The sequence below is a fragment of the Salmo trutta genome, chromosome 9 (assembly GCF_901001165.1).
Source record: "Salmo trutta chromosome 9, fSalTru1.1, whole genome shotgun sequence".
Taxonomy (NCBI): domain Eukaryota; kingdom Metazoa; phylum Chordata; class Actinopteri; order Salmoniformes; family Salmonidae; genus Salmo; species Salmo trutta.
The window spans coordinates 38,645,227-38,671,054 of NC_042965.1; the positions used below are offsets into that span (position 1 = coordinate 38,645,227).

Here is a 25,828-nt window from a genome sequence, read left to right on the forward strand (position 1 = left end):
AATGCACGGGGCGCGCTTCTTCACAAAATTGGATCTCAGCAGCGCTTACAACCTGGTGTGTATCCGGGAGGGGGACGAGTGGAAGACGGCATTTAGTACCACCTGAAGGCACTATGAGTACCTCGTCATGCTGTACGGGTTTAAGAATGCTCCATCAGTCTTCCAGGCCTTTGTTGATGAGATTTTCCGGGACCTGCACGGGCAGGGTGTAGTGGTGTATATCGACGACATTCTGATATACTCCGCTACACGTGCCGAGCATGTGTCCCTGGTGCGCAGGGTGCTTGGTCGACTGTTGGAGCATGATCTGTACGTCAAGGCTGAGAAATGTCTGTTCTTCCAACAGTCCGTCTCCTTCCTAGGGTACCGCATTTCCACTTCAGGGGTGGAGATGGAGAGTGACCACATTTCAGCCATGCGTAATTGGCCTACTCGCACCACGGTAAAGGAAGTGCAGCGGTTTCTAGGGTTTGCCAACTACTACAGGAGGTTTATTCAGGGTTTTGGTCAGGTAGCGGCTCCCATTACCTCACTGCTGAAGGGGGGATCGGTGCGACTGCAGTGGTCGGCTGAGGCGGACAGGGCTTTTGGTCACCTGAAGGCTTTGTTTACCTCGGCTCCCGTGCTGGCTCATCTGTATCCATCTTTGGCGTTCATAGTGGAGGTGGACACATCCGGGGCTGGGATAGGAGCCGTGCTCTCCCAGCACTTGGGCACGCCACCAAAGCTCCGCCCCTGTGCTTTCTTTTCGAAGAAGCTCAGCCAAGTGGAGCGAAACTATTATGTGGGGGACCGGGAGATGTTGGCTGTTGTCAAGGCTCTGAAGGCGTGGAGACATTGGCTTGAGACGGCTAAACACCCTTTCCTCATCTGGACTGACCACCTCAATCTGGAGTACATCCGGGCGGCAAGGAGACTGAACCCTCGCCAGGCAAGGTGGGCCATGTTCTTTACCCGTTTTGTTTTCACTCTGTCCTACAGACCAGGTTCCCAGAACGCTAAGGCAGACGCACTGTCCCGGATGTATGACACAGAGGAGCGGTCCATGGATCACACTCCCATACTTCCGGCCTCTTTTCTGGTGGCACTAGTGGTGTGGGAGCTAGACGCGGACAACAAGCGGGCATTAAGCGCAGAGCCCACTCCCCCTCATTGTCCAGCTGGGCGCCTGTACGTTCCGTCTGCTGTCCGCGACCGTCTGATCTATTGGGCCCACACGTCACCCTCCTCTGGTCATCTTGGCATCGGTTGTGGGAAGTACTGGTGGTCCACCTTGGCCAAGGACGTGAGGGTTTATGTTTCCTCCTGCTCGGTGTGCGCCCAGTGCAAGGCTCCCAGGCACCTGCCCAGGGGGAAGTTACAACCCCTACCCATTCCACAACGGCCATGGTCGCACCTGTTGGTGGACTTCCTGACGGATCTTCCTCCCTCACAAGGCAACACCACGATCCTGGTCGTTGTGGATCCTGTCGTCTCCTCCCTTTGCCCGGTCTCCCTACGGGTAAACCAGGATGTGGGTAGGTTTCTGCGGTCATATTGCCAGGACCGGCCGGGGGAGTGGGCGGCATTCATCCCCTGGGCAGAGATGGCCCAAAACTCACTCTGCCACTCCTCCACTAACCTCTCTCCCTTCCAGTGTGTACTGGGGTATCAGCCGGTTCTGGAACCTTGGCATCAGAGCCAAATCGAAGCTCCTGCAGTGGACGAATGGTTTAAGCGCTCGGAGGAGACCTGGGACGTTGCCCATGTGCACCTGCAATGGGCCGTGAGGCGGCAGAAGGCGAACGCGAACGCCGGGTCTGGCTCTCGACCCGAAACCTGCCCCTCCGCCTGCCCTGCCGGAAGCTGGGTCCGCGGTTTGTGGGCCATTCAAAGTCCTGAGGAAAATAGGTATGCTACAGGTTATGACGAGGTATGCTACAGGTTACAGTTTCCCCCAGATTACCATATTAATCCCTCGTTCCGTGTGTCTCCCATCAGGCCGGTGGTGGCTGGTCCACTCCAGGAGTCTGAGGTGCGGGAGGTTCCTCCGCCCCCTCTGGACATCGTGGGGGCCCCGGCTTATGCTGTTCGAGTCATTCTGGACTCGAGGCGTCGGGCGAGGGGCCTTCAGTACCTCGTGGAGTGGGAGCTGTATGGTCCGGAGGAGAGATGCTGGGTGCCAGTAGAGGTCGTCTTGGACCCTTCATTGCTGTGGGATTTCCACCGTCTCCACCCGGATCGCCCTGCGCCTCATTTTCCATTTGTTTTGTCTTTGTCTTACACACCTGGTTTCAATCCCCCAATTAATTGTTCATTATTTAACCCTCTGTTCCCCCATGTTTGTTTGTGAGTAATTGTTTGTATGTAAGACGGTCCGTTATGTGGGCTCGCTTTATTGTATTATATTTGTCTATTTTCAGTGAACTACGTTTATTTACTCATATCTGCTGTCCTGCGACTGACTCCTCTACACAAGCTACACACAGACCACATTACAGTATGATAGTTAAGGAGGTGGAGAAAATTCAGCCGTTTGATTGCAAATATGCAGACGAAGTCGAAAAGAGAACACACAGAAGGCTTTTGTATGAAACACCTGTCTCCGGATTACATCTTCAAAATAAGGGCAATCATGGCATCAGTGACAGAGGGAGTAGTGTCCATCCATGTATACGGGTAAGATAGTCTAGCTATGTACATTTTCAGTTATTACAGTACATGTTTCTAAATTTGTCAGAAAGTAGTTTCATTTCAAGTTAAAGTGTTCTGTTAGCTAGCTAGCTAACATTAGCTGGCTGGATCGCTGGCTAATGTTACGTGTATGATCTGTGTAGTAATATTATTCATATCTCAGAGCCATTTGCATTGCTAGTTATAGCCTAATGTTAGCTAGCTAACATTGAACCTGGTTGGTTATCTACCTGCAGATTAATACTGGGTAGTAACATTATGAGTTGGGATTATGGTTCATTGTTTAGCGAGCTAACTAGCTAGCGTCATGTCTTAACAAAAGACTCCACTATGCAAGTAACCATTTCAATAGACTGTTCATGATGTCACTGTGACAACTGTCGATAGACTAAATTCGCTCTGGCTATCTACTCCGATTTTAGAGCACTCTCGTCTCAGTGTGCCAAAGCGCAGAATAACAGACGAATTTACGAACGCTTAACACCCTTTGAATATGGCCGGTGTCAGTAAACGTTGGCAATTAACCTGTTTGGGCTAGGGGGGCAGTATTGAGAATTTTGGAAAAAATATGTGCCCATTTTTAACTGCCTCCTACACCAACTCAGAAGCTAGAATATGCATATTATTGTTCAGGTTTGGATAGAAAACACCCTAAAGTTTCTAAAACTGTTTGAATGGTGTATGTGAGTATAACAGAACTCCTATGGCAGGCAAAAATCTGAGAAGGTTTCATGCAGGAAGTGGCCTGTCTGACAAGGAGTCGTTCTTCTTGCCTCTGTTTATTGAAGAGTAAGGATCTTAGCTGTAACGTGACAATTCCTAGGGCTCCAATAGGCTCTCAGAGCCCGGGAAAAACAGGAACGATGACGAGGCAGCCTCAGGCTGAAACAGATTATCGCCTTTCCCAAGTGTCCCATTAGGTGACAATGCAATGAGGCGCGTGCGCGATTCGCCCCCGTGGAGAAATTTCATTCGGCTGTTTAGCTTATTGCAGATTCCCGGTCGGAATATTATCGCTTTTCTACGAGATAAATGGCATAAAAATGGATTTTAAACAGCGGTTGACATGCTTCGAAGTACGGTAATGGAGTATTTAGAAATGTTTTGTCACGCCATGCGCCATGCTCGTGACCGTGATTTAGTATTCTGATAGTGTCTAGAACGCATGAACAAAACGTCGCTGATGGAACATAACGATGGATTATTTGGGACCAAACCTACATTTGTTATTGAAGTAGAAGTCCTGGGAGTGCATTCTGACGAAGAACAGGAAAGGTAATAACATTTTTCTTATAGGAAATGTGATTTTGGTGAAGGCTAATCTTGCCGGGTGTCTAAATAGCTAGCCCGTGATGGCTGGGCTATGTACTTAGAATATTGCAAAATGTGCTTCATCCGAAAAGCTATTTTAAAATCGGACATATCGAGTGCATAGAGGAGTAATGTATCTATAATTCTTAAAATAATTGTTATGCTTTTTGTGAACGTTTATCGTGAGTAATTTAGCAAACTGTTAGTAAATTCCCCGGAAGTTTGCGAGGGGAATGCTTTTTCTGAACGTCACATGCTAATGTAAAAAGCTGTTTTTTGATATAAATATGAACTTGATTGAACAGACATGCATGTATTGTATAACATAATGTCCTAGGTGTGTCATCTGATGAAGATCATAAAAGGTTAGTGCTGCATTTAGCTGTGGTTTGAGTTTATGTGACATTATATGCTAGCTTGAAAAATGGGTGTCTGATTATTTCTGGCTGGGCACTCTCCTGACATAATCTAATATTTTGCTTTCGTTGTAAAGCCTTTTTGAAATCGGACAGTGTGGTTAGATTAACGAGAATCTTGTCTTTAAATAGCTGTAAAATAGTCATATGTTTGAGAAATTGAAGTAATAGCATTTCAAACGATTCAAAAATCGCGCCACTGGATTGAAGTGGCTGTTACGTAGGTGGGACGAATTCGAGGTTAAGCATAATTAAATTGTTGCCAGCAGCACAGTTGCAGTCACCAACGCTCTGGATAACATAAAAACAGCCTAACCAGCTCTGCTAGGGCGAGTAAAATGGTCAGAGTGAGCTATTCTCTTAATAGTGTCTGGAAGTAGCTAGCAAGCTAGGCAACGTTAACCAGTTAGCTTGGGTGCTTGACTGCGTTTGATAGGTCAGAATGCTCGGATCAACCCTACTCCTTGGCCAGAGTGTCCAGTGTGTGCTCTGAACGCTTCGAGAGCGAAACACTCTGAATTTACTAACGGACAATCTGACAACAGTCTGAGTTTACGAACGCCCCATGCACACTCCAGCACTCCAGATTAAATTTACGAACACACCCGTAGTATAAACCAGCCTTCGGTTGTTTAGTACATGGCCTTGCATGTGAATCCTTAAAGCGATGGGCGGGGCTAAGGCTTAACCTCTACGGGCCACGGGGGCAGTATTGAGAATTATGAAAGAAATATGTGCGCATTTTTAACTGCCTCCTACACCAACTCAGAAGCTAGAATATGCATATTATTGTTCAGGTTTGGATAGAAAACACTCTGAATTTTCTAAAACAGTTTGAATGGTGTCTGTAAGTATAACAAAACTCATATTGCAGGCAAAAACCTGTGAAAAATAGATTTAAAAAAAATGAGAATTTTGTGACTGTACTATTTAGTGTCATTGTTTTATAGATACCATAGTGAGAAAGGATTCAGTTCGCAACTCCTACTGCTTCCACTAGATGTCAACGAACTTTAAAAGTTGTTTAAAGCATCTATCATGAATACAGACCGAATTAGAATGCTTACAAGTTGACACGTCATCACTTCATTTTTTGCGCCTGCGCATAAATCTGAGAAGAGTGTCTTTGTCATAATCGTTTATTCTAGACACTTGATAGGTTGTGTGAAAATATTACTGATGTTTACTGATGTTTCACGTTAAAAATGGACCAAAAGATTAATGCTAAACAACGTTTGACATGTTTGAACAAACATAAATAGATTATTTACTAGGTTTTTTTTAGCTTTTCGGCGTGACTTTACACTGCCCACCTCATTTTGTGGGAGCCTACTGAACGCTAACTATTTGGACATAAATTATGAACTTTGTCAAAAGAAACCACATTTGTTCTGGACCTGGGATCCCTGGCAGCGCCTTCTGATGGAGATAATCAAAGGTAAGGGGATATTTAGAATGTTATTATCGATATTAGATGATGCTAATGCTAACGGTATAGCTTAGCTTAGCTTAGCTTATAGCTTAGCTTATGTTGTTAGCATAGTACCCAGTTTATAGCAAAATGTGATTTCCCAGTAAAGTTATTTTGAGATCTGGCCATTCGGTAGCAATTACGAGATGATAATATATTATTCTTTGAATGACAATATTATAATTTACCAATGTTTTCGAATAGTAATTCCGTGATTTGTAATGCTGGATTCACTGGGAGCATTCGAGCCGAAAAAAATTCTGAATTTCACCACGACTGTAAATGCTGTTTTTGGATATAAATATGAACTTGATGGAACTAAAAATGCATGTATTGTCTAACATAATGTCCTATGAGTGTCATCTGATGCAGATTGTCAAAGGTAAGTGCATAATTCTAGCTAGTTTTCTGTCTGTTGATGCCCTTCTTTGAATTGGCTAAACATTACACGCAGCTATTGTCAATGTACTCTCCTCACATAACCTAACTTTATGCATTCTCCGTAAAGCCTCTGAAAATCGGACAGCGTGGTTAGATTTAGGAGATATATCTTTCAAATGGAGGAAAATAGTTGATTATTTGATTATTTGAAATGATTACTCTTGCAGTTTTGAATTCCCCGCCATGGTCACATGACAATGAATCCCAATACCGGGATAAGATCCTGCCCCCTGGCCTCAACAGGTTTTAAGAGGGTGTGAACGATGCTGAATGGGTGTAGACAAAGAAGAGCTCTCCAGTAGTAGTACCAAAAATATTCAAGGGCCATTTTCTCAAAAGTGAGGTTACAACTTTCAAAGCAGAATTACTTTCGCATTGTTCCTCAAATGTAGTGTATGAAATATAATATACAGTCTCTACTTTTATCCAATGTAAAAAAACACACAATTTCAAATTTTGTTACATGAGATCGAATCCAATTTTGATAAGCTCCCATATTGACTGGGTGAAATACCAGTGTGCCATCACAGCAGCAAGCAATAACACAGCATGCCATCACTGTTGCCACAACAAAAGAGCAACCAGTGAAGAACAAACACCATTGTAAATACAACCCATATTTATGTTCATTTATTTCCCATTTTGTACTTGAACTATTTGCACATCGTTACAACACTGTAAATAGCCATAATATGACATTTTAAATGTCTTTATTCTTATGGAACTTTTGTGTGTGTAATGTTTACTGTTCATTTTTTTCACTTTTGTTTATTAATATTTCACTTGCTTTGGCAATGTAAACATATGTTTCCCATGGTAATAAAGCTCTTTGAATTGAATTGAATTGAATTGAATTGAATTGAATTGAGAGAGAGAGAGAGAGAGAGAGAGAGAGAGAGAGAGAGAGAGACTAGCTGTCCACTAAGTTATAGAGAGATAATCCTACCATCCACTAAATTAAAAGGAATCAGACAGGGCAGAGACTCAGGACAGGGCAGAGACTCAGGACAGGGCAGAGACTCAGGACAGGACAGAGACTCAGGACAGGGAAGAGACTCAGGACAGGGCAGAGACTCAGGACAGGACAGAGACTCAGGACAGGGAAGAGACTCAGGACAGGACAGAGACTCAGGACAGGGAAGAGACTCAGGGGGAATGCTAATATGGTATAAATCTGAACTAATTAATTCAATCGAATTGATCAAAACAGGAGAATTCTTTATCTGGTTAAAAATCAACAAGGAGGCTGTCTTAACAGATAAAAACGTCTTCCTCTGTGCCACATACATCCCCCCTCAGAGTCACCCTACTTCAATGAAGAGAGTTTCTCCATTCTAGAGGAGGAAATTAGTCACTTTCAGGCTCAAGGCAACGTACTGGTCTGTGGAGACCTGAATGCTAGAACAGCAGAAGAACAAGACACTATTAACAGTCATGGGGATAAACACCTACCAGGAAGCAACAACCTTTCCCTCCCCACATACCCCCACAGAAACAACTAGGACAAAGTGAAAAACAAAAATGGAGTACAGCTCGTGAAGCTCTGTCGAACACTGGGTTTGTACATAGTCAATGGTAGGCTGAGAGGGGATTCTTTTGGTAGGTACACCTACAGCTCATCCCTTGGCAGCAGCAGTGTAGACTACTTCCTTGCCGACCTAAACCCAGAGTCTCTCAGAGCGTTCACAGTCAGCCCACTAACACCTCTCTTAGACCACAGTAAAATCACAGTGTATCTGAGAAGAGCGGAACCCAACCATGAAGCATCACGGCCCAATAAATGACATGGTACTAAACAGGCCTATAGATGGAGTGCAAACAGTACAGACATCTACCAAAAAGCAATTAGTAGCCAAAAAATACAATCTCTCCTGAACAACTTTTTAGCCTTAACATTCTCCTTCAGCAATGAAGGTGTAAATTTGGCAGTTTGGAACATAAACTTTATATATGACAAATTAGCCTCCTTGGCTAATCTAAAGAAGCATAAGAGCAAATCAGAAATAACAGAAAATGAAAAATGGTTTGATAATGATTGCAAAAATCTAAGAAAGCCATTGAGAAATATATCTAATCAAAAACACAGAGAACCAGACAACAAAAATATACGCCTTCAATATGGGGAAACACTGAAGCAATACAAACACACCCTAAGAACAAAAAAGGAAAAGCACATTAGAAAACAGCTGGATGTAATTGAGGAATCCATAGAATCAAACCACTTCTGGGAGAATTAGAATAAATTAAACAAACCTCATCAAGAGGAATTGGCTATCCAAAATGGGGATATGTGGAGAAATCACTTTGCAAACCTCTACAGCAATATAACAAAGAGCCCAGAACAAAAAGATATACAAGAAAAATTACAAATCCTTGAATCAGCAGTCACAGACTAACAGAATCCTGTGGATGCCCCAATTACAGAAGAAGAATTATTGGAAAAACGATGCACTCTCCAACCCAAAAAGGCCTGTGGTGCTGATGGTATTTTAAATGATCAAATATACAGACCAAAAATTCAAATTGGCTATACTCAAACTCTTCAACATTACCCTCACTGCAGGTATTTTCCCCGATATTTGGAACCAGGGATTGATCACACCAATCTATAAAACTGGAGACAAATTTGACCCAAATAATTACAGAGGAATTTGTGTAAACAGCAACTTGGGAAAATTCTCTGCAGTATTATAAATAGCAGACGAACACAACGTCCTGAGCAGAAGCCAGATTGGATTTCTAAAAAATGATCGTACAACAGACCACATTTACACCCTCCACACTCTAATTGACAAACAAGTAAACCAAAACAAAGGCAACATCTACTCGTGTTTTGTAGATTTCAAGAAAGCATTTGATTCAATTTGGCATGAAGGTCTTTTTTATAAACTAATAGAAAGTGGTATTGGAGGGAAAACATATGATGTTATTAAATCAATGTACACTAAAAACAAATGTGCGGTTAAAATTGGCAACAAGCAAACAGACTTCTTCTCTCAGGGACGGGGAGTGAAACAGGGCTGCCCAATAAGTCCAACACTATTTAACATCTACATTAATGAATTGACAAAAACATTAGAAGAATCAGAAGCACCTGGTATCACCCTACACAACACTGAAATCAACTGTCTGCTGTAGACAGATGACCTGGTGCTGCTGTCTCCCACTAAAGAGGGTCTGCTGTAGACAGATGACCTGGTGCTGCTGTCTCCCACTAAAGAGGGGTTACAGCAGCACCTAGATCGTCTTCACAGGTTCTGTCAGACCTGGGCTCTGACCATTAACCTAAAAAAAACCAAAATATAATGATATTCCAAAAAAGGTCCAGAAATCAGGATGACAAATATAAATTCTATTTGGACACAGTTCTAGTAGAACACACCAAAAACTACACATATCTAGGACTAAATATCAGCAACACAGGTAGCTTTCACATGGCTGTGAATGAGCTGAGAGACAAAGCAAGAAGAGCATTCTATGCCATTAAAAGGAACATTAAAATCGAAATTCCAATTAGAATCTGGCTCAAAATGTTCCAATCGGTTATATATACTGCTCAAAAAAATAAAGGGAACACTTAAACAACACATCCTAGATCTGAATGAAAGAAATAATCTTATTAAATACTTTTTTCTTTACATAGTTCAATGTGCTGACAACAAAATCACAAAAAAATAATCAATGGAAATCCAATTTATCAACCCATGGAGGTCTGGATTTGGAGTCACACTCAAAATTAAAGTGGAAAACCACACTACAGGCTGATCCAACTTTGATGTAATGTCCTTAAAACAAGTCAAAATGAGGCTCAGTAGTGTGTGTGGCCTCCACGTGCCTGTATGACCTCCCTACAACGCCTGGGCATGCTCCTGATGAGGTGGCGGATGGTCTCCTGAGGGATCTCCTCCCAGACCTGGACTAAAGCATCCGCCAACTCCTGGACAGTCTGTGGTGTAACGTGGTGCAACGTGGCGTTGGTGGATGGAGCGAGACATGATGTCCCAGATGTGCTCAATTGGATTCAGGTCTGGGGAACAGGCGGGCCAGTCCATAGCATCAATGCCTTCCTCTTGCAGGAACTGCTGACACACTCCAGCCACATGAGGTCTAGCATTGTCTTGCATTAGGAGGAACCCAGGTCCAACCGTGTGTTCCCTTTATTTTTTTGAGCAGTGTAGAATCAATTGCTCTATATGACAGTGAAGTATGGGGTCCACTCTAATAATGAATTCACCAAATGGGACAAACATCCAATTGAAATACTGCATGCAGAGTTTTGCAAGATTGTATTGCAAGTGCAAAGAAAAACTCCAAATAATGCATGTAGAGCAGAATTGGGCCAATAGCCCCTTCCCATTAGAATAGAAAAAAAAAGCCATCAAATTTTACAACCATATAAAAACAAGTGACCCCAAAACATTCCATCACACAGCTCTACAATGTCAAGAGATGAAACCAGAGAAGAGTCCCCTCAGCCAGCTGGTTCTGAGGCTCAGTTCACAAACCCAAACCAACCCCATAGAGCCTCAGGACAGCACTCAGAAAATCTGGCCCAACCAAATCATCACAAAACAAAAATAAAAATATATCACCTATTGGAAAGACACCACAAAAAATCAAAGTAAACTTCAATGCTATTTGGCTCTAAACAGACAGTACTTGGTGGCAGACTATCTGTCCACTGTGACTGATAGAGAACTGAGGAAAACATTGACTAGGTACAGACTCAGTGAGCACAGTCTGGCTATAGAGACCGTTCATCACAGACAAACCTGGCTGCCCAGAGAGGACAGTCTGGCTATAGAGACCGTTCATCACAGACAAACCTGGCTGCCCAGAGAGGACAGTCTGGCTATAGAGACCGTTCATCACAGACAAACCTGGCTGCCCAGAGAGGACAGTCTGGCTATAGAGACCGGTCGTCACAGACAAACCTGGCTGCCCAGAGAGGACAGGCTGTCCTAACTCTGCTCCAGGGGAGAGGTAGAGACAGAGCTGCATTTCCTATTACACTGTGACAAATACTCAGACCTAAGAGAATATTTCTTTCCCAAAATTATAATTCATTACAAAGAATTTGAAACTATAAAAGATGACGAAAAAAATCAAATATTTATTGGGTGAAAAGCCAAAATGTGCAGTTTTGGCAGCCAAATATGTGTCCTCCTGCCACAATCTGAGGGACAGGCAGTGAAAAGTGCAATGTAATGTGGATAATATTTCCCATGTAGTTTTGTTTTGTCTTTCATACCAGGTCATGTGTCTTCTCAGTCATGTTGACACTGGTCTACTACCATCGCTTTAATGTATTGTTGTTCTGATTAATATTGTTGTTGTTGTTAATGGTAATCCCATGTCCACTACTACTATTATTATTGCTGTTGGTCCCACCATTTATTTATATATAAATATATATATATTTTATATATAAATATATATATTTTTTAAATATTTTTCTATATGTATACTTTGACAATGTAAGTAATTGAATTGAATTGATTTGAGAGAGAGAGAGAGAGAGAGAGAGAGAGAGAGAGAGAGAGAGGGAGAGAGAGAGAGAGAGAGAGAGAGAGAGAGAGAGAGAGAGAGAGAGAGAGACAGAGAGAGAGAGAGAGGGAGAGAGAGAGAGAGAGAGAGACAGAGAGAGAGAGAGAGAGAGAGAGAGAGAGAGAGAGAGAGAGAGAGAGAGAGAGAGAGAGAAAGAGAAGAAAGAAAGAAAGAAAGAAAGAAAGAAAGAAAGAAAGAAAGAAAGAAAGAAAGAAAGAAAGAGAGAAAGAAAGAAAGGAGGAGGATGGGAGTACCAGGAAGTTAGGAACATATACCCCAGCCAGGCTAGTTAGGACTGAAATACACAACATAATCACAGATACGGTTTAACACTACACTAATACACAACACTTTACACAAACACACTGTGCGTTAACTCTCTAGTCTACACAAATAACAAGTATAGGTATAGTTACAGCTCTCTAGACAAAGCTAAAACTTCACACAAAATGTGTATATGCACAGCACACTGGCCATCTACAATGCTCCAAAAACAACTCTTCCACAGATACCTGCAACTACAACACAAGGGAGGACCCAATCTTCCATTGCATCCTTGTGTCCCTGCTCTAGAGGGGGCCCCTGTGTGTGCGGCATGCAGGAGGGAGGCAACTGTGGGGAGTCACAGGTCAACAGCTCTGCTGTTCTCACAGGAACCAGACAGGAAGAACCGGAAAAAACTGTTTACATATATGTGACAAGACACCGCTTTGGTGTGGAGGCCAGCTCTGCTGCGCTAAGATCCCACCTCCTTCCCCCCTCCCTGCCTCTCTCCCTCCTCTCTCCCTGCCTCTCTCCCTCCCCCCTCCCTGCCTCTCTCCCTCCTCTCTCCCTCCTCTCTCCCTTCCCCCTCCCTCCTCTCTCCCTCCTCTCTCCCTCCTCTCTCCCTCCTCTCTCCCTGCCTCTCTCCCTCCTCTCTCCCTCCCCCCCTCCCTCCCCCCTCCCTCCTCTCTCCCTGCCTCTCTCCCTCCCCCCTCCCTGCCTCTCTCCCTCCTCTTGTTCTTGCACACTTTCCTTTCATTCCTGCCTTCTCTTCCTCAGACCTGCCTCTGATGCTGTGTCAGCTACAGTACAAGTAGTTTGTAGTCCCTGGCTGCTATGTTTTTCATTTCAGTAGAGGATGTAGAAAGTTATTATTAGTAGTGATAAAAAACTGCCGTGAAGTCAACAACATATTCAGGGATTCCAATTCTGCCTTCATTGAGATTCTGGAATTGAAACTGGAATTAAGATAGCAGCTAGGTCCAACACTGGGTGGCGAAGTGTGTAGAAAACAGAGACAGAGAGAGAGAGAGAGAGAGAGAGAGGGTGGGGAAGAGAGAGAGAGAGAGAGAGAGAGAGAGAGAGAGGGTGGGGAAGAGAGAGAGAGAGAGAGAGAGAGAGAGAGAGAGAGAGAGAGAGAGAGAGAGAGAGAGAGAGAGGGTGGGGAAGAGAGCGAGAGAGAGAGAGAAAGAGAGAGAGGGTGGGGAAGAGAGAGAGAGCGAGAGGGTGGGGGAGAGTTGGGCCTGGGAGTTCAGATATAGGGGGCAGGCTGAGTATGGGGATATACAGGGGGGAGGCTAGATTGGGCGAGGCAGGGTAGCTTTGGGTGTGGTGTTGCGAGGGGGGTATCTCGGCTGTGTCTGAGCCTAGCAGGGACTACAGTCTGTGGCTTGGCTGGCAGGGGCACTTTCGGCTGTGTCTGGATGAAAGTCCGGCTGTAATACAGTACAGTAATGGCTAAGTCTGGCTCTGGGAACACTACGGGCCACCAGCTGTGCCTGGGCTCTTCCTGGGTCTGGTCTGCCATCCAACAATGGAGAGGCTTCCCCGTCTCCTCTCCACACTAATTATAGCCCAGCAGTGTCTACTCTATCCAGTAAAAACAAACCACGCAGCCACGGTACCTTCTCGTTTCCCTCCTTTCTCCTCATTTCCCTCCTTTTCTCCTCATTTCGCTCCTTTCTCCTCGTTTTCCTCATTTTCCTCTCATTTTCCTCCTTTTCTCCTCCTTGTTTCCCTCCTTTTCTCCTTCTCGTTTCCCTCCTTTTCTCTTTGTTTCCCTCCTTTCTCCTCCTCGTTTCCCTCCTGTCCACTCTAATGAGGGGATGTATGCTGTCACTTGGGGCACTTTCACAACACATCCCTCTGATGGGGGGGCCACAGCTCTGCTGGATGGGCTCTGCTCTTGCACCAAACTAAAACAATAGCCCTCAAATCCAACATGGCCGCCTGCCTCCATAGAGAAAAGACCATTCAGATCCCCGTGATGCCCCCAAGTATCAGCTCAGCAGCACTCCAGTCGAGGCCTCACTGCAGTACAGTACAGTATATCAAACACTTGACTAATCAAACACTTGACTAACACATCGACTACAACAAATGATACAAGGGTTCCTTTCAGAGAGGAGGAAGGAACCTATTGTACAACACTACGTCCTCTTCCTGATGTAAAGTACAAGATGCTTCGAGTGGTTGAGTGCTTCTCTTTTAGCATTACCATTAGTTCAGCTTCCAGCCCTGATGTGTTGCGTATTCTGTTCTTTTCTGCCTTACTCGTTAGCTAGCGCTGAGCGCTAACCAACCCCTAACCGCGGCCTCCAGAGAAAGTGCCCCATCCATAAGCATGTCGATACGGCTTCAAGGAGCTCTCTTTCAATGGCTGCCCTCTTCCTGTCACTGGGAAGGACAGGCCAGGCGTGTTCAGGATAAATGAGACCATAGCCTCCCCCTGTCCCTCAGGGACAAGTGGTATGTTCCATTAGGATGGACACTTAATTAAAGCCCTGATAAAATACCACTCTGGACTCCAGAGGGGGTTCTGGGTAAAGAGACGGCGGGGTGGAGGGGAGAGAGGGGTGGAAGGGAGAGGGGGAGAGACAAGTGAAGGATTAAGTTCCTCTCTTCTCATTGTTGGAGGGAAGGAGTTGAAAAACAAAACAAACCCATCCTAGCGTGAACGAATAGCTCCCTTGACAACCAGGGATCAGAGATAAATAATACTATGTTTTAATTAAGAAGAGAAACAAGTTGTCTTCACAGTCAGGCTGAATCTACCTGACAGGATGTGGTGGAGGGTTGTTTTCTGGAGCAGTCTCTCTCTCTCTCTACTGGTATGTAACAAGACAGGAGGGACCTGATGCTAGGTCAGCACTCCTAGTCTGAGGTACTTGACATGGGGGCCAGGTTTTATATCCAGCACTTACCCAGACACACAGCATCATGTACCTATGTACAAGAGATGTGTTGCTCACCTTTCCCAGGACAGTGAGGCAGCTGGGGTCCAGTTCAGGCTTCTCCAGCTTCACCACTCCCACCCAGCCATACTCGTATAGGTCGTCCTCATCATTGTTGTTACACAGCCCCAGCGGATGCATCTAAAACAGAGGGAAACCACAGGGTTAATATCACAGCATATATATAATATCACCCAGGACAGAGCACAGGGTTAATATCACAGCATATATATATATATAATATTACACAGGACAGAGCACAGGGTTAATATCACAGCATATATATATATAATATTACACAGGACAGAGCACAGGGTTAATATCACAGCATATATATATATATATATATATATATATATATATATCCCCCAGGACAGAGCACAGGGTTAATATCACAGCATATATATATATATATATATATATATATATATATATATATATATATATATATATATATATATAATATCACCCAGGACAGAGCACAGCGTTAATATCACAGCATATAAATAATATCACCCACGACAGAGCACAGGGTTAATATCACAGCATATATATATATATATATATATATATATATATATATATATCAACCAGGACAGAGCACAGGGTTAATATCACAGCATATAAATAATATCACCCACGACAGAGCACAGGGTTAATATCACAGCATATATATATATATATATATATATATATATATATATATATATATATATATATATATATCACCCAGGACAGAGCACAGGGTTAACATCACAGCATATATATATATATATATATAATATCACCCACGACAGAACACAGGGTTAATATCACAGCATATATAATATCACCCACGACAGAGCACAGGGTTAATATCACAGCATATATATATATATATATATATATATATATATATATATATATATATATATATATATCCCCCAGGACAGAGCACCGGGTTAATATCACAGCATATATATAATATCACCCACGACAGAGCACAGGGTTAATATCACAGCATATATATTTTTATTTGTTTATTTTTTAGGGGCAGATCAGCTTTAATATTGCAGATATATTGTGGCTGATATCAATGTAATTTCGTCATTTCCAATCCCACATACACATTTTTTGTAAATATATACAGTACCAGTCAAAAGTTTGGACACACCTACTCATTCAAGGGTTTTTCTTTATTTTTACTATTTTCTACATTGTAGAGTAATAGTGAAGACATGAAAACTATGAAATAACACATTATTATGTAGTAACCAAAAAAGTGTTAACTTTTTAAGGTATAGGGGGCAGTATTTTCATTTTCGGATGAAAAGCGTGCCCAGAGTAAACTGCCTAATACTCGGGCCCAGAGTCAAATATTTGCATATTAGTAGTAGATTCGGATAGAAAACACTCTGAAGTTTCTAAAACTGTTTGAATGCTGTCTGTGAGTATAACAGAACTCATATGGCAGGCAAAAAATGGAGAAAAATCCAACCAGGATGTGGGAAATCTGAGAATTGTAGTTCTTCTTTTGAATCCCTATCGAAACTACAGTGTCTGTGGGGTCACGTTGCACTTCCTAAGGCTTCCATTGGCTGTCAACAGCCTTTAGAAACGTGTTTCATCCTTCTCCTGTTACTGGGCAGAAAATAGGAGCTCAGTCAATGAGTGGAATGCCTGGGACCAGTGAGTTGTTTACTGCACGGGCACGTTTGTCGCGCCACTCCTTCTTTTTCCTCTGTAATGAATACGCTATTGTCCGGTTGTAATATTATCGAAGATTTATGTTAAATAGACCCTAAGGATTGATTATAAACAACGTTTGACATGTTTCTATGAACGGTAATGGAACTATTTGACTTTTCATGTCTGGATTTACGCTCGCGCGTTATGCCTTTGGATAGTGATCTGAACGCACAAACAAAACGGAGGTATTTGGACATAAATATGGAGTATTTCGAACAAAAAGAGCATTTCTTGTGGAAGTAGGAGTCCTGGGAGTGCATTCTGACGAAGATCAGCAAAGGTAAGAGAATATTTATAATACTAATTCTGAGTTTAGTTGACCCCAGAACTTGGCGGGTATCTGTATAGCTTGCTTTGATGGTTGAGCTATGTACTCAGAATATTGAAAAATGTGCTTTCTCCGTAAAGCTATTTTAAAATCTGACACAGCGGTTGCATTAATTCTTTCAATAACTGTTGTAAATTTTATCAACGTTTATGATGAGTATTTTTGTAAATTGATGTGCTCATTCACCGGCAGTTTTGGTGGGAATACATTTTCTGAACATCATGCGCCAATGTAAAATGGGTTTTTTGGATATAAATATGAACTTTATCGAGCAAAACATACATGTATTGTGTAACATGAAGTCCTATGAGTGCTATCTGATTAAGATCATCAAAGGTTAGTGAATATTTTAGCTGTATTTTTGGTTTTTGTGATGCATGTCCTTGCTTGGAAAATGGCTGTGTGGTTTTTCTTGTGAAGTTTATGTCCTAACATAATATAATTTTATGCTTTTGCCGTGAAGCCTTTTTGAAATCAGACAATGTGGTTAGATTAACGAGAAGTTTATCTTTAAAATTGTTTAAAATAGTTGATTGTTTGAGAAAATGAAATTATGAGATTTTTGCTGTTTTGTATTTCGCGCCATGCTATTTCACTGGCTGTTGATAGTGTGTACCGCGGGTGGGACGCTAGCCCATACAAATCAAAATTCATTTTATATTTGAGATCCTTCAAAGTAGCCACCCTTTGCTTTGATGACAGCTTTGCACACCCTTGGCATCCTCTACGCTCTAACCGCCAGGTTCTCTAAGCTCTAACCGCTAGGCTCTCTACGCTCTACCTGCCAGGCTCTCTAAGCTCTACCTGCCATGCTCTCTAAGCTCTACCTGCCAGGCTCTCTAAGCTCTACCTGCCAGGCTCTCTAAGCTCTACCTGCCAGGCTCTCTGCGCTCTACCTGCCAGGCTCTCTACACTCTACCTGCCAGGCTCTCCGCACTCTACCTGCCAGGCTCTCTGCGCTCTACCTGCCAGGCTCTCTAAGCTCTACCTGCCAGGCTCTCTAAGCTCTACCTGCCAGGCTCTCTACACTCTACCTGCCAGGCACCTGCCACTCAACCTATACAGCTGTATTTCTATATCTCGGTGAGATGTCACCTCAAAAAGCTCTTTAGCTACTTTACTTAAGGGTTTCTCTTCTGTGATTATGCAGGGGGCTCAATAAACCAAATGTCTGCATCCCAAATCGCACCATATTCCCTTTATAGTGCACTACATTTGACCGGAGCCCTATAAGTAGTCATATGTAGCACACTGTAGAGGGAATAGAGGGTTGGGTCCTTTTCAGTTTCAATTTCACCAATTTTCTTTCTTACAAAATGTCTGGTTTGGTGACCTATCTAGGTATGTGTATGTCTGAGGTATTCCTCTTAGACAGGAAGCATACTGACCTCACTGTTACACTGATTGTGGTAGCTAGGCCATCAAACTCACTGAACCAAACCACCACAAAATGAAACCACAGCAACTACAGCAGGAGAAAAAACAACAGAGTGAACTGTCCACATCTGTTCGACTGTAAAAAGAAAGAGGGTTCCACTTCTTTTCCAATTACCCACAATATGATTCAACCACTTTAGACAAAGGTTGACCACCTTTTCTCCCTGCCCTGACCTCTGAACCCCACTTCATCGCTTTGGGAGAGAGCTGCTCCTTGGGTTGGGATTATGCGTGCAGCAGGCCAGTGTGTGTTGTGTGTGTGTGTGTGTGTGCGTGTGTTTGTGTGGACCTGCAGCAGGACCATTGAAAAGGGTATTCAGAGAGGAGGACTGTCTGTCACTCCATCGCGAAAAGGCCAGGGGGTCGGCCCAGTGACCTGAGAGATTTGGAGGGTGTGTGTGTGTGTGTGTGTGTGTGTGTGTGTGTGTGTGTGTGTGTGTGTGTGTGTGTGTGTGTGTGTGTGTGTGTGTGTGTGTGTGTGTGTGAGTCTAGAGTTGGGGGGTTAAATGCAAATAGCCCAAGATGGCCATGGTGTGTCATAGGAAAGGAATGCTGACAAAGTGTGCTGTGCTGTTTGAGTGTTCTGTCTCTTTGAAGTCCTGCTTTTCTGTCCCTCCTGAAGGATGTAATGTGCTAGAGACATTGGATTTTCCACGCAAACACCTCTCTGTCTCTATCATTACTTGTCTAGAGGCAGACTGGAACCACAGATGCTGAATCTGAGAAATCAAGAGCCTGGGGACATTTAAGGTAGAGCACTATCTGAACATTAACGGCACACACACACACACACACACACACACACACACACACACACACACACACACACACACACACACACACACACACACACACACTTGCTAAAGCGCACACACTTAAGTATACAGACAAATACAAACACAAACACACACCATTTCAGTGTTGCGTTTCAGGTAACTTAGAATTCTGAGCAAAGGAAGCAGAGCTGTGTTTTCTGAGAAGCAGAACTCCTGATAAAACAACAATAGCTAGCGACGTTGTCAACAAAATATATTTTTTTCTCAGGGGAGAAAACTGGGGACGAAAAATAGATGTTTCACAACAGACAGAGATGCAGAAAATCTTTGCATTCAAAGGCAAATTAAGTGAGAGAGAGAGAGAAAGAGAGTAAGAGAGAGAAAGAAAGAGAGAGAGAGAGAAAGAGAGAGAGGGAGAGAAAGAGAGAGAGCGCGAGAGAGAGAGAAAGAGAGAGAGAGACAGAGAGAGAGAGAGACAGAGAGAGGGAGAGAGAGAGACAGAGAGACAGAGAGAGAGAGACAGAAATAGAGAGAGACAGAAATAGAGAGAGACAGAGAGAGATAGAGACAGAAAGAGAGAGAGAGATAGAGAGAGACAGAAAGAGAGAGATAGAGAGAGAGAGATAGAGAGAGATAGAGACAGAAAGAGAGAGAGAGATAGAGAGAGACAGAAAGAGAGAGATAGAGAGAGAGAGATAGAGATAGAGAGAGACAGAAAGAGAGAGATAGAGACAGAAAGAGAGAGACAGAAAGAGAGAGAGAGACAGAAAGAGAGAGACAGAAAGAGAGAGAGAGATAGAGAGAGACAGAAAGAGAGAGAGATAGATAGAGAGAGAGAGAGAAAGCGAGAGAGAAAGTGAGAGAGATAGAGACAGAGAGAGATCATCTAATCATCATGCTAAACTCATCCACTTTACAAACTGAAATCAACAGATTTTTACCATTTCAACTTTAACATTTCAACATCAAATCAAATCAAATGTTATTTGTCATATGCGCCGAATACAACAGGTGTAGACCTTACCGTGAAATGCGTACTTACAAGCGGTAAGGACAATTCACAGTTGAGCTCACTCAGTTTAGCTCAACGCTGATTGGCTATTATTTTATACTTTTTTTTTATCAAGGGAGGCCAAATGCTCACAGGCTTCTCTTGCATTCAACACTACAGGAGGCAACAATATCATACTCTTTTTGACCATACGGCATCAGATAGGTTACACATACAGAGACAGAGGGGTGCTGTTCTCTAGTGAGATACATTCAATCTCTTGGAAATTGAAGGAAAATTATGAAACATGGAGATGAAAGATAAATGATTTTATATGTTTTAATTCTTTTTTTCTTTGTCAATTTTTTAGGGAAACCTGGCTCTCTGCCTGCTGGCCTGCCTCTCTGCCTGCCGGCCTGCCTCTCTACCTGGCTCTCGGCCTGGCTCTCTGCCTGCCGGCCTGCCTCTCTACCTGGCTCTCTACCTGGCTCTCGGCCTGGCTCTCCACCTGGCTCTCTACCTGGCTCTCTGCCAGCCTCTCTGCCAGCCTCTCTGCCTGGCTCTCTGCCTGGTTCTCTGCCTGGCTCTCTGCTTGGCTCTCTACCGGTCTCTCTGCCGGCCTCTCTGCCGGCCTGCCTCCCTTCCTTCCTGCCTCCCTCCCTTCCTGCCTCCCTCCCTTCCTGCTTGCGTCTAAGGTCTGAAACACTGTTCCATTGTATTGGTCCTCTCCCAGCACACCAGAGTACCTCCTGTTGTTGATGTGGGCAGTGTTGTTGTTTTAGAGGCTGGCCCTCACCCGCCACCATTACCTCCATCAGTACTGCTGCTACACTGCTACAGAGAGGTTGGGAGGTTGGTCATCATGACTTGATTGAAGGAGGGATTGTAACTGAGCTGGGTTCGGATGAGAGATTTGGTGCTAATGTTTTGGTGCTCTAGTGAAGTGGGTCGCAGTTTCGATGCACACGCCCACAGTCCAGAAACAGCAGAGCTCGTCATGTGCTCCAGCAGCTATCCCCTCGATCCTCTCTAGCCCCTCTAGCCCCTCTAGCCCATCTAGCCTCTCTAGCCCCTCTAGCCTCTCTAGCCTCTCTAGCCCCTCTAGCCCCTCTAGCCTCTCTAGCCCCTCTAGCCCCTCTAGCCTCTCTAGCCCCTCTAGCCCCTCTAGCCCCTCTAGCCTCTCTAGCCCATCTAGCCTCTCTAGCCCCTCTAGCCCCTCTAGCCCCTCTAGCCCCTCTAGCCCCTCTAGCCTCTCTAGCCCCTCTAGCCTCTCTATCCCCTCTAGCCCCTCTAGCCTCTCTAGCCTCTCTATCCCCTCTAGCCCCTCTAGCCTCTCTAGCCCCTCTAGCCTCTCTATCCCCTCTAGCCCCTCTATCCCCTCTAGCCTCTCTATCCCCTCTAGCCCCTCTATCCCCTCGCTGGGAAAAGCACTGCCCACCATGACACTTCACTGCTCCATTTTGCTTTGCTCCTCTCCTCCCTTCCCTTCCTGTCCTCCCTTCACCTCCTCTCCTCCCTTCCCTTCCCTTCCTCTCCTCCCTTTACCTCCACTCCTCCCTTCCCCTGCTCTCCTCCCTTCCCCTCCTCTTTCCTCTACTCTCCTCTCCCTCTCCCTCCCCTCCTACCCTCTCTCCTTTCCGTCTTCTCTTCTCCTCACAACCCATCTCTCCTCCCCTCTCTCATCCTCTCCTCTCCGTCTACCTCTCCCTCCGCTCCTACCCTCTCTCCTTTCAGTCTTCTCTTCTCCTCACAACCCATCTCTCCTCCCCTCTCTCATCCTCTCCTCTCCGTCTACCTCTCCCTCCGCTCCTACCCTCTCTCCTTTCAGTCTTCTCTTCTCCTCACAACCCATCTCTCCTCCCCTCTCTCATCCTCTCCTCTCCTCTCCTCTGCTTCTCTTCTCCCCATCCTCTCCTCCCCTTTCTCATCCTTTCCTCCCCTTTCTCATCCTCTCCTTTCCTCTCCTCTCCCTCCCTACTACTCCTCTCCCCTCATCCTCCTCTCCTTTCCCTTATCTTCTCCCCATCCTCTCCACCCCTTTCCCTCCCATCTTCTCTCAGGTATCTCTAGTTATACCCTGCCCGCCCCAAGGGGAGACAGTCTTTCACATGGGTATCCCCTTACACAGCCAACACTCTACATGCTCCTGTTACAGCCAACAGAAAAAACGGTAAACACCTGGTTCGTATTCACTAGGCACCAAACAGAAGAAAATGGACTCAAACAGTGCCATACCGGGATATCAAGTAGTACCGTCACTGAATACAAGGGGCGCTATTGTAATCCGAATGTTAGCAATGCTAACAAGTACATGTACAATCCCATAGAGAATGCTAACTAAATGTTTACTAGCGCACTGCAAACATTTTATAGTTTCTGACCTAAACTATTTGCAGGACAGAAATCCCAGCTCATAAAATTATACAAGTAACTCAGTAAAACTCACAGTTTGCTGCACGTACAAAACAATATTAGACAGCAAGGTTCTTGATCCAGAAGGGGATTCTTTGGTGTTATCAAGCGAAACTTGATTTTGGAAGAAGCTAACCACTTAGCTAGATAGCTAACTATCTACTAAATTCAAGTCACACCATCCATACCATTCTTCTCTGTCAGTGGCACAATTCACTCCTCCTTTGATCATCCAACACAAGTACTTCAGACCCTCCCCCACCCTCTACCCCTCAGATCCACCCACTCCCCCCACCCTTAGCTTTTCACAATCGCTGGGCGCCCCTGGTTACATCCCCCCACCTCCTCCTCTCCCAACCCCCAAAACGTTCAGTCGCTTCACATTATTTTTTGTCTGGGTAACAGCATGCTATACAGCCCCTACCTGGAAGAACATGACAGGTTTCGAAACAGCTAGCGAGAGTAGGGGGAGGAGGAGAAAGAGGAGAAAGAGGAAAGAAGAAGAAGGAGGAGCAGGAGGAGGACCAGCAGGAGAAAGTAGACCAGGAGAAGGAGGAGGAAACTCAAGGCAGGACAAGGCTTTCTAGCTTCCACTACTTCTCTCCAACCAAACAACAAACTCTCTACCTTCCTTTAGAGCGAAAGAGAGACATTACAAACTTGAACCTCTGTTTTATTCTCTAATCCCAGAATGAAATATACAGTCAGGTTCAAAAAAACTATTTTTGGTATTAGCAAAATATCAAACCACGCCTACAAACATTTCACAGAGCAGATCAGCACAGGGACTTGCAGTCTTTAGGAAGAATGGCTTTGGAATGTATAGCAGCCGTTTTACAAGTTCCGGACCAATTTTCTGTGCTTTTTGGCATTGATCGTAACTTTTTTCGTACATAATATTTCTGTCATCGTTTCCTATGACCGAAAACCGATTCTGGACATCAGAACAGCGATCACTACCCTTGATTTGGATGAAGATTTCTACTTCAAGGGTCAGTCGGAGCAGGACATACTGCTCACCTCGGACCAGGCCCTCCCCCCGACACTCTGAAGAGAAAGAGAAAGCAATAGAGGCCGACGTACGGGCACTCTGATGAAACTGTGGCTGAACAAGGACGTGAATAATATTCTAGCTGTTTTTTTATGCATCGGCAAGACAAAAGGGCAGCATCAAATAAGCTCAAGGGGGGTGATGTGTGTCTCTTTTTAACTAAAACTGGTGCGCGATTTCCAATATTAAGAAAGTCTTGAGGTCATGATAACCTGTAGACCACACTATTTACCAAGATACCTTTTATCTATATTTTCAAAGCTGTCTATTTACCACCACAAACCGATGCTGGCACTAAGACCGCACTCAACAAGCTGTATAGGGCCATAAGCACACTGTCATGTCCTGACCAGGTAAAGAGGCCATTTGCCATAGTAAAATGGTCAGGGTGTGGCAGGGGGTTGTTTTGTGTGGGTTTTGGGGTTTTCTGTTTCTATGTGGGAGTGTTCTAATTTTCTATTTCTATGTGTTGTTTTTCCATGTTTGGCCGGGTATGGTTTCCAATCAGAGGCAGGTGTCTTTCGTTGTCTCTGATTGGAAGCCATACTTAGGCAGCCTGTTTTCCTTTGGGGTTTGTGGGTAGTTGTTTCCGTTTAGTCTAAGTGTACCTGACGGGACTGTTGTTGGTCGTTTTTTTGGTTAAAGTGTCTTCATTAAAGATTAAGAATGAGCACTATCCACGCTGCATATTGGTCTCCATTCCATGACCCCTGTGACAGAACTACCCACCATAAAAGGACCAAGCAGCATGAGAGGAGGTACCTGGAGTCATGGACGTGGGAGGAGATCCTTGATGGAAAGGGACCATGGAGCCAGGCTGGGGAGTACCAGCGCCTGAAGGAGGAACTGGAAGAAGCTAAGAGGGAACGACGTATTACGAGGCGTTGTATCCTCCAATTGAGGAGGTGAAGAGGCAACCCCATAAGGGGAGTTTGGCTAGGTCAGGGGGAACCCTGAGAGGGACTGGCGGAAAGGGCACGACGGAGCAGACACACAGAGGGAAGAGCTATGCAGTATGGAGTAATGCACACTATGTCGCCCATACGCACTCACAGCCCGGTGCGGTCGATACAGGCTCCTCAACGTTGTCGTGCGACAGTTAGCCGGCAGCCAGGTAAAAGTGCACCGGCTCAACATATCTCGCCTCCAGTGCGGCTCCTCGGCCCAGGATATCCTACGCCTGCTCCACGCACGATACCCTCCACGCACGATTCGTCCTGTGCCAGCGCTTCGCCCTTGCCGGGCCAGAGTCAGCATTGGGCCAGGACGGGTTAAGCTAGCTGTAAGCATCAGACCTCCAGTGAGAATCCATGGCCCAGTATATCCTACGCCTGCTCCAAGCACGGTACCCCGCATTCCCCAGCACAGCCCAGTTCGTCCTGTGCCGGTGCTCCGCCCTTGCCGGGCTAGCGTCAGCATCGAGCCAGGACGGGTTGTGCTAGCCGCAAGCACCAGACCTCCAGTAAGCCTCCATGGCCCAGTACGTCCGGTGCCGGCTCCGCGCACTCGTCCCCCAGTGCGCCCTCCACTCCTCAGCCCGGAGCCTCCGGCGACGCTCCTCAGCCCGGAGCCTCCGGCAACGCCTCTCAGTCCGGAGCCTTCGGCGGTGGTCTGCAGTCCGGAGCCTTCAGCGGTGGTCTGCAACCCAGAGCCGTCAGCGGTGGTCTGCAGCCCAGAGCCTTCAGCGGTGGTCTGCAACTCAGAGCCTTCAGCGGTGGTCTGCAACCCAGAGCCTTCAGCGGTGGTCTGCAACCCAGAGCCTTCAGCGGTGGTCTGCAACCCAGAGCCTTCAGCGGTGGTCTGCAACCCAGAGCCTTCAGCGGTGGTCTGCAACCCAGAGCCTTCAGCGGTGGTCTGCAACCCAGAGCCTTCAGCGGTGGTCTGCAACCCAGAACCTCTGGTAATGATCCACAGGTCAGGGTTCCAGAAGCAGAGGGATCTGCAGGCAGAACGGGGGCTACGCCCGGAGCCGGAGCCACCTCCGTAGCTGGAGGATTGGCGGAGGGTCTGGGTGTAGTACAGGAGCCGTCA

General features: G+C 45.1%; 1 protein-coding gene across 3 annotated transcripts in view; it reads right to left on the bottom strand.

The window, feature by feature from the left end:
• The window catches only part of LOC115200516 (E3 ubiquitin-protein ligase znrf3-like), a 185,544-nt gene that overhangs the window by 66,573 nt on the left and 93,143 nt on the right, over positions 1-25,828 (bottom strand). For all 3 annotated transcript variants that reach the window (XM_029763643.1, XM_029763641.1, XM_029763644.1), the window contains exon 2: positions 15,093-15,215. In XM_029763643.1, the coding sequence (XP_029619503.1) occupies positions 15,093-15,215 (123 nt within the window). The remainder of the gene's footprint in view (positions 1-15,092; positions 15,216-25,828) is intronic.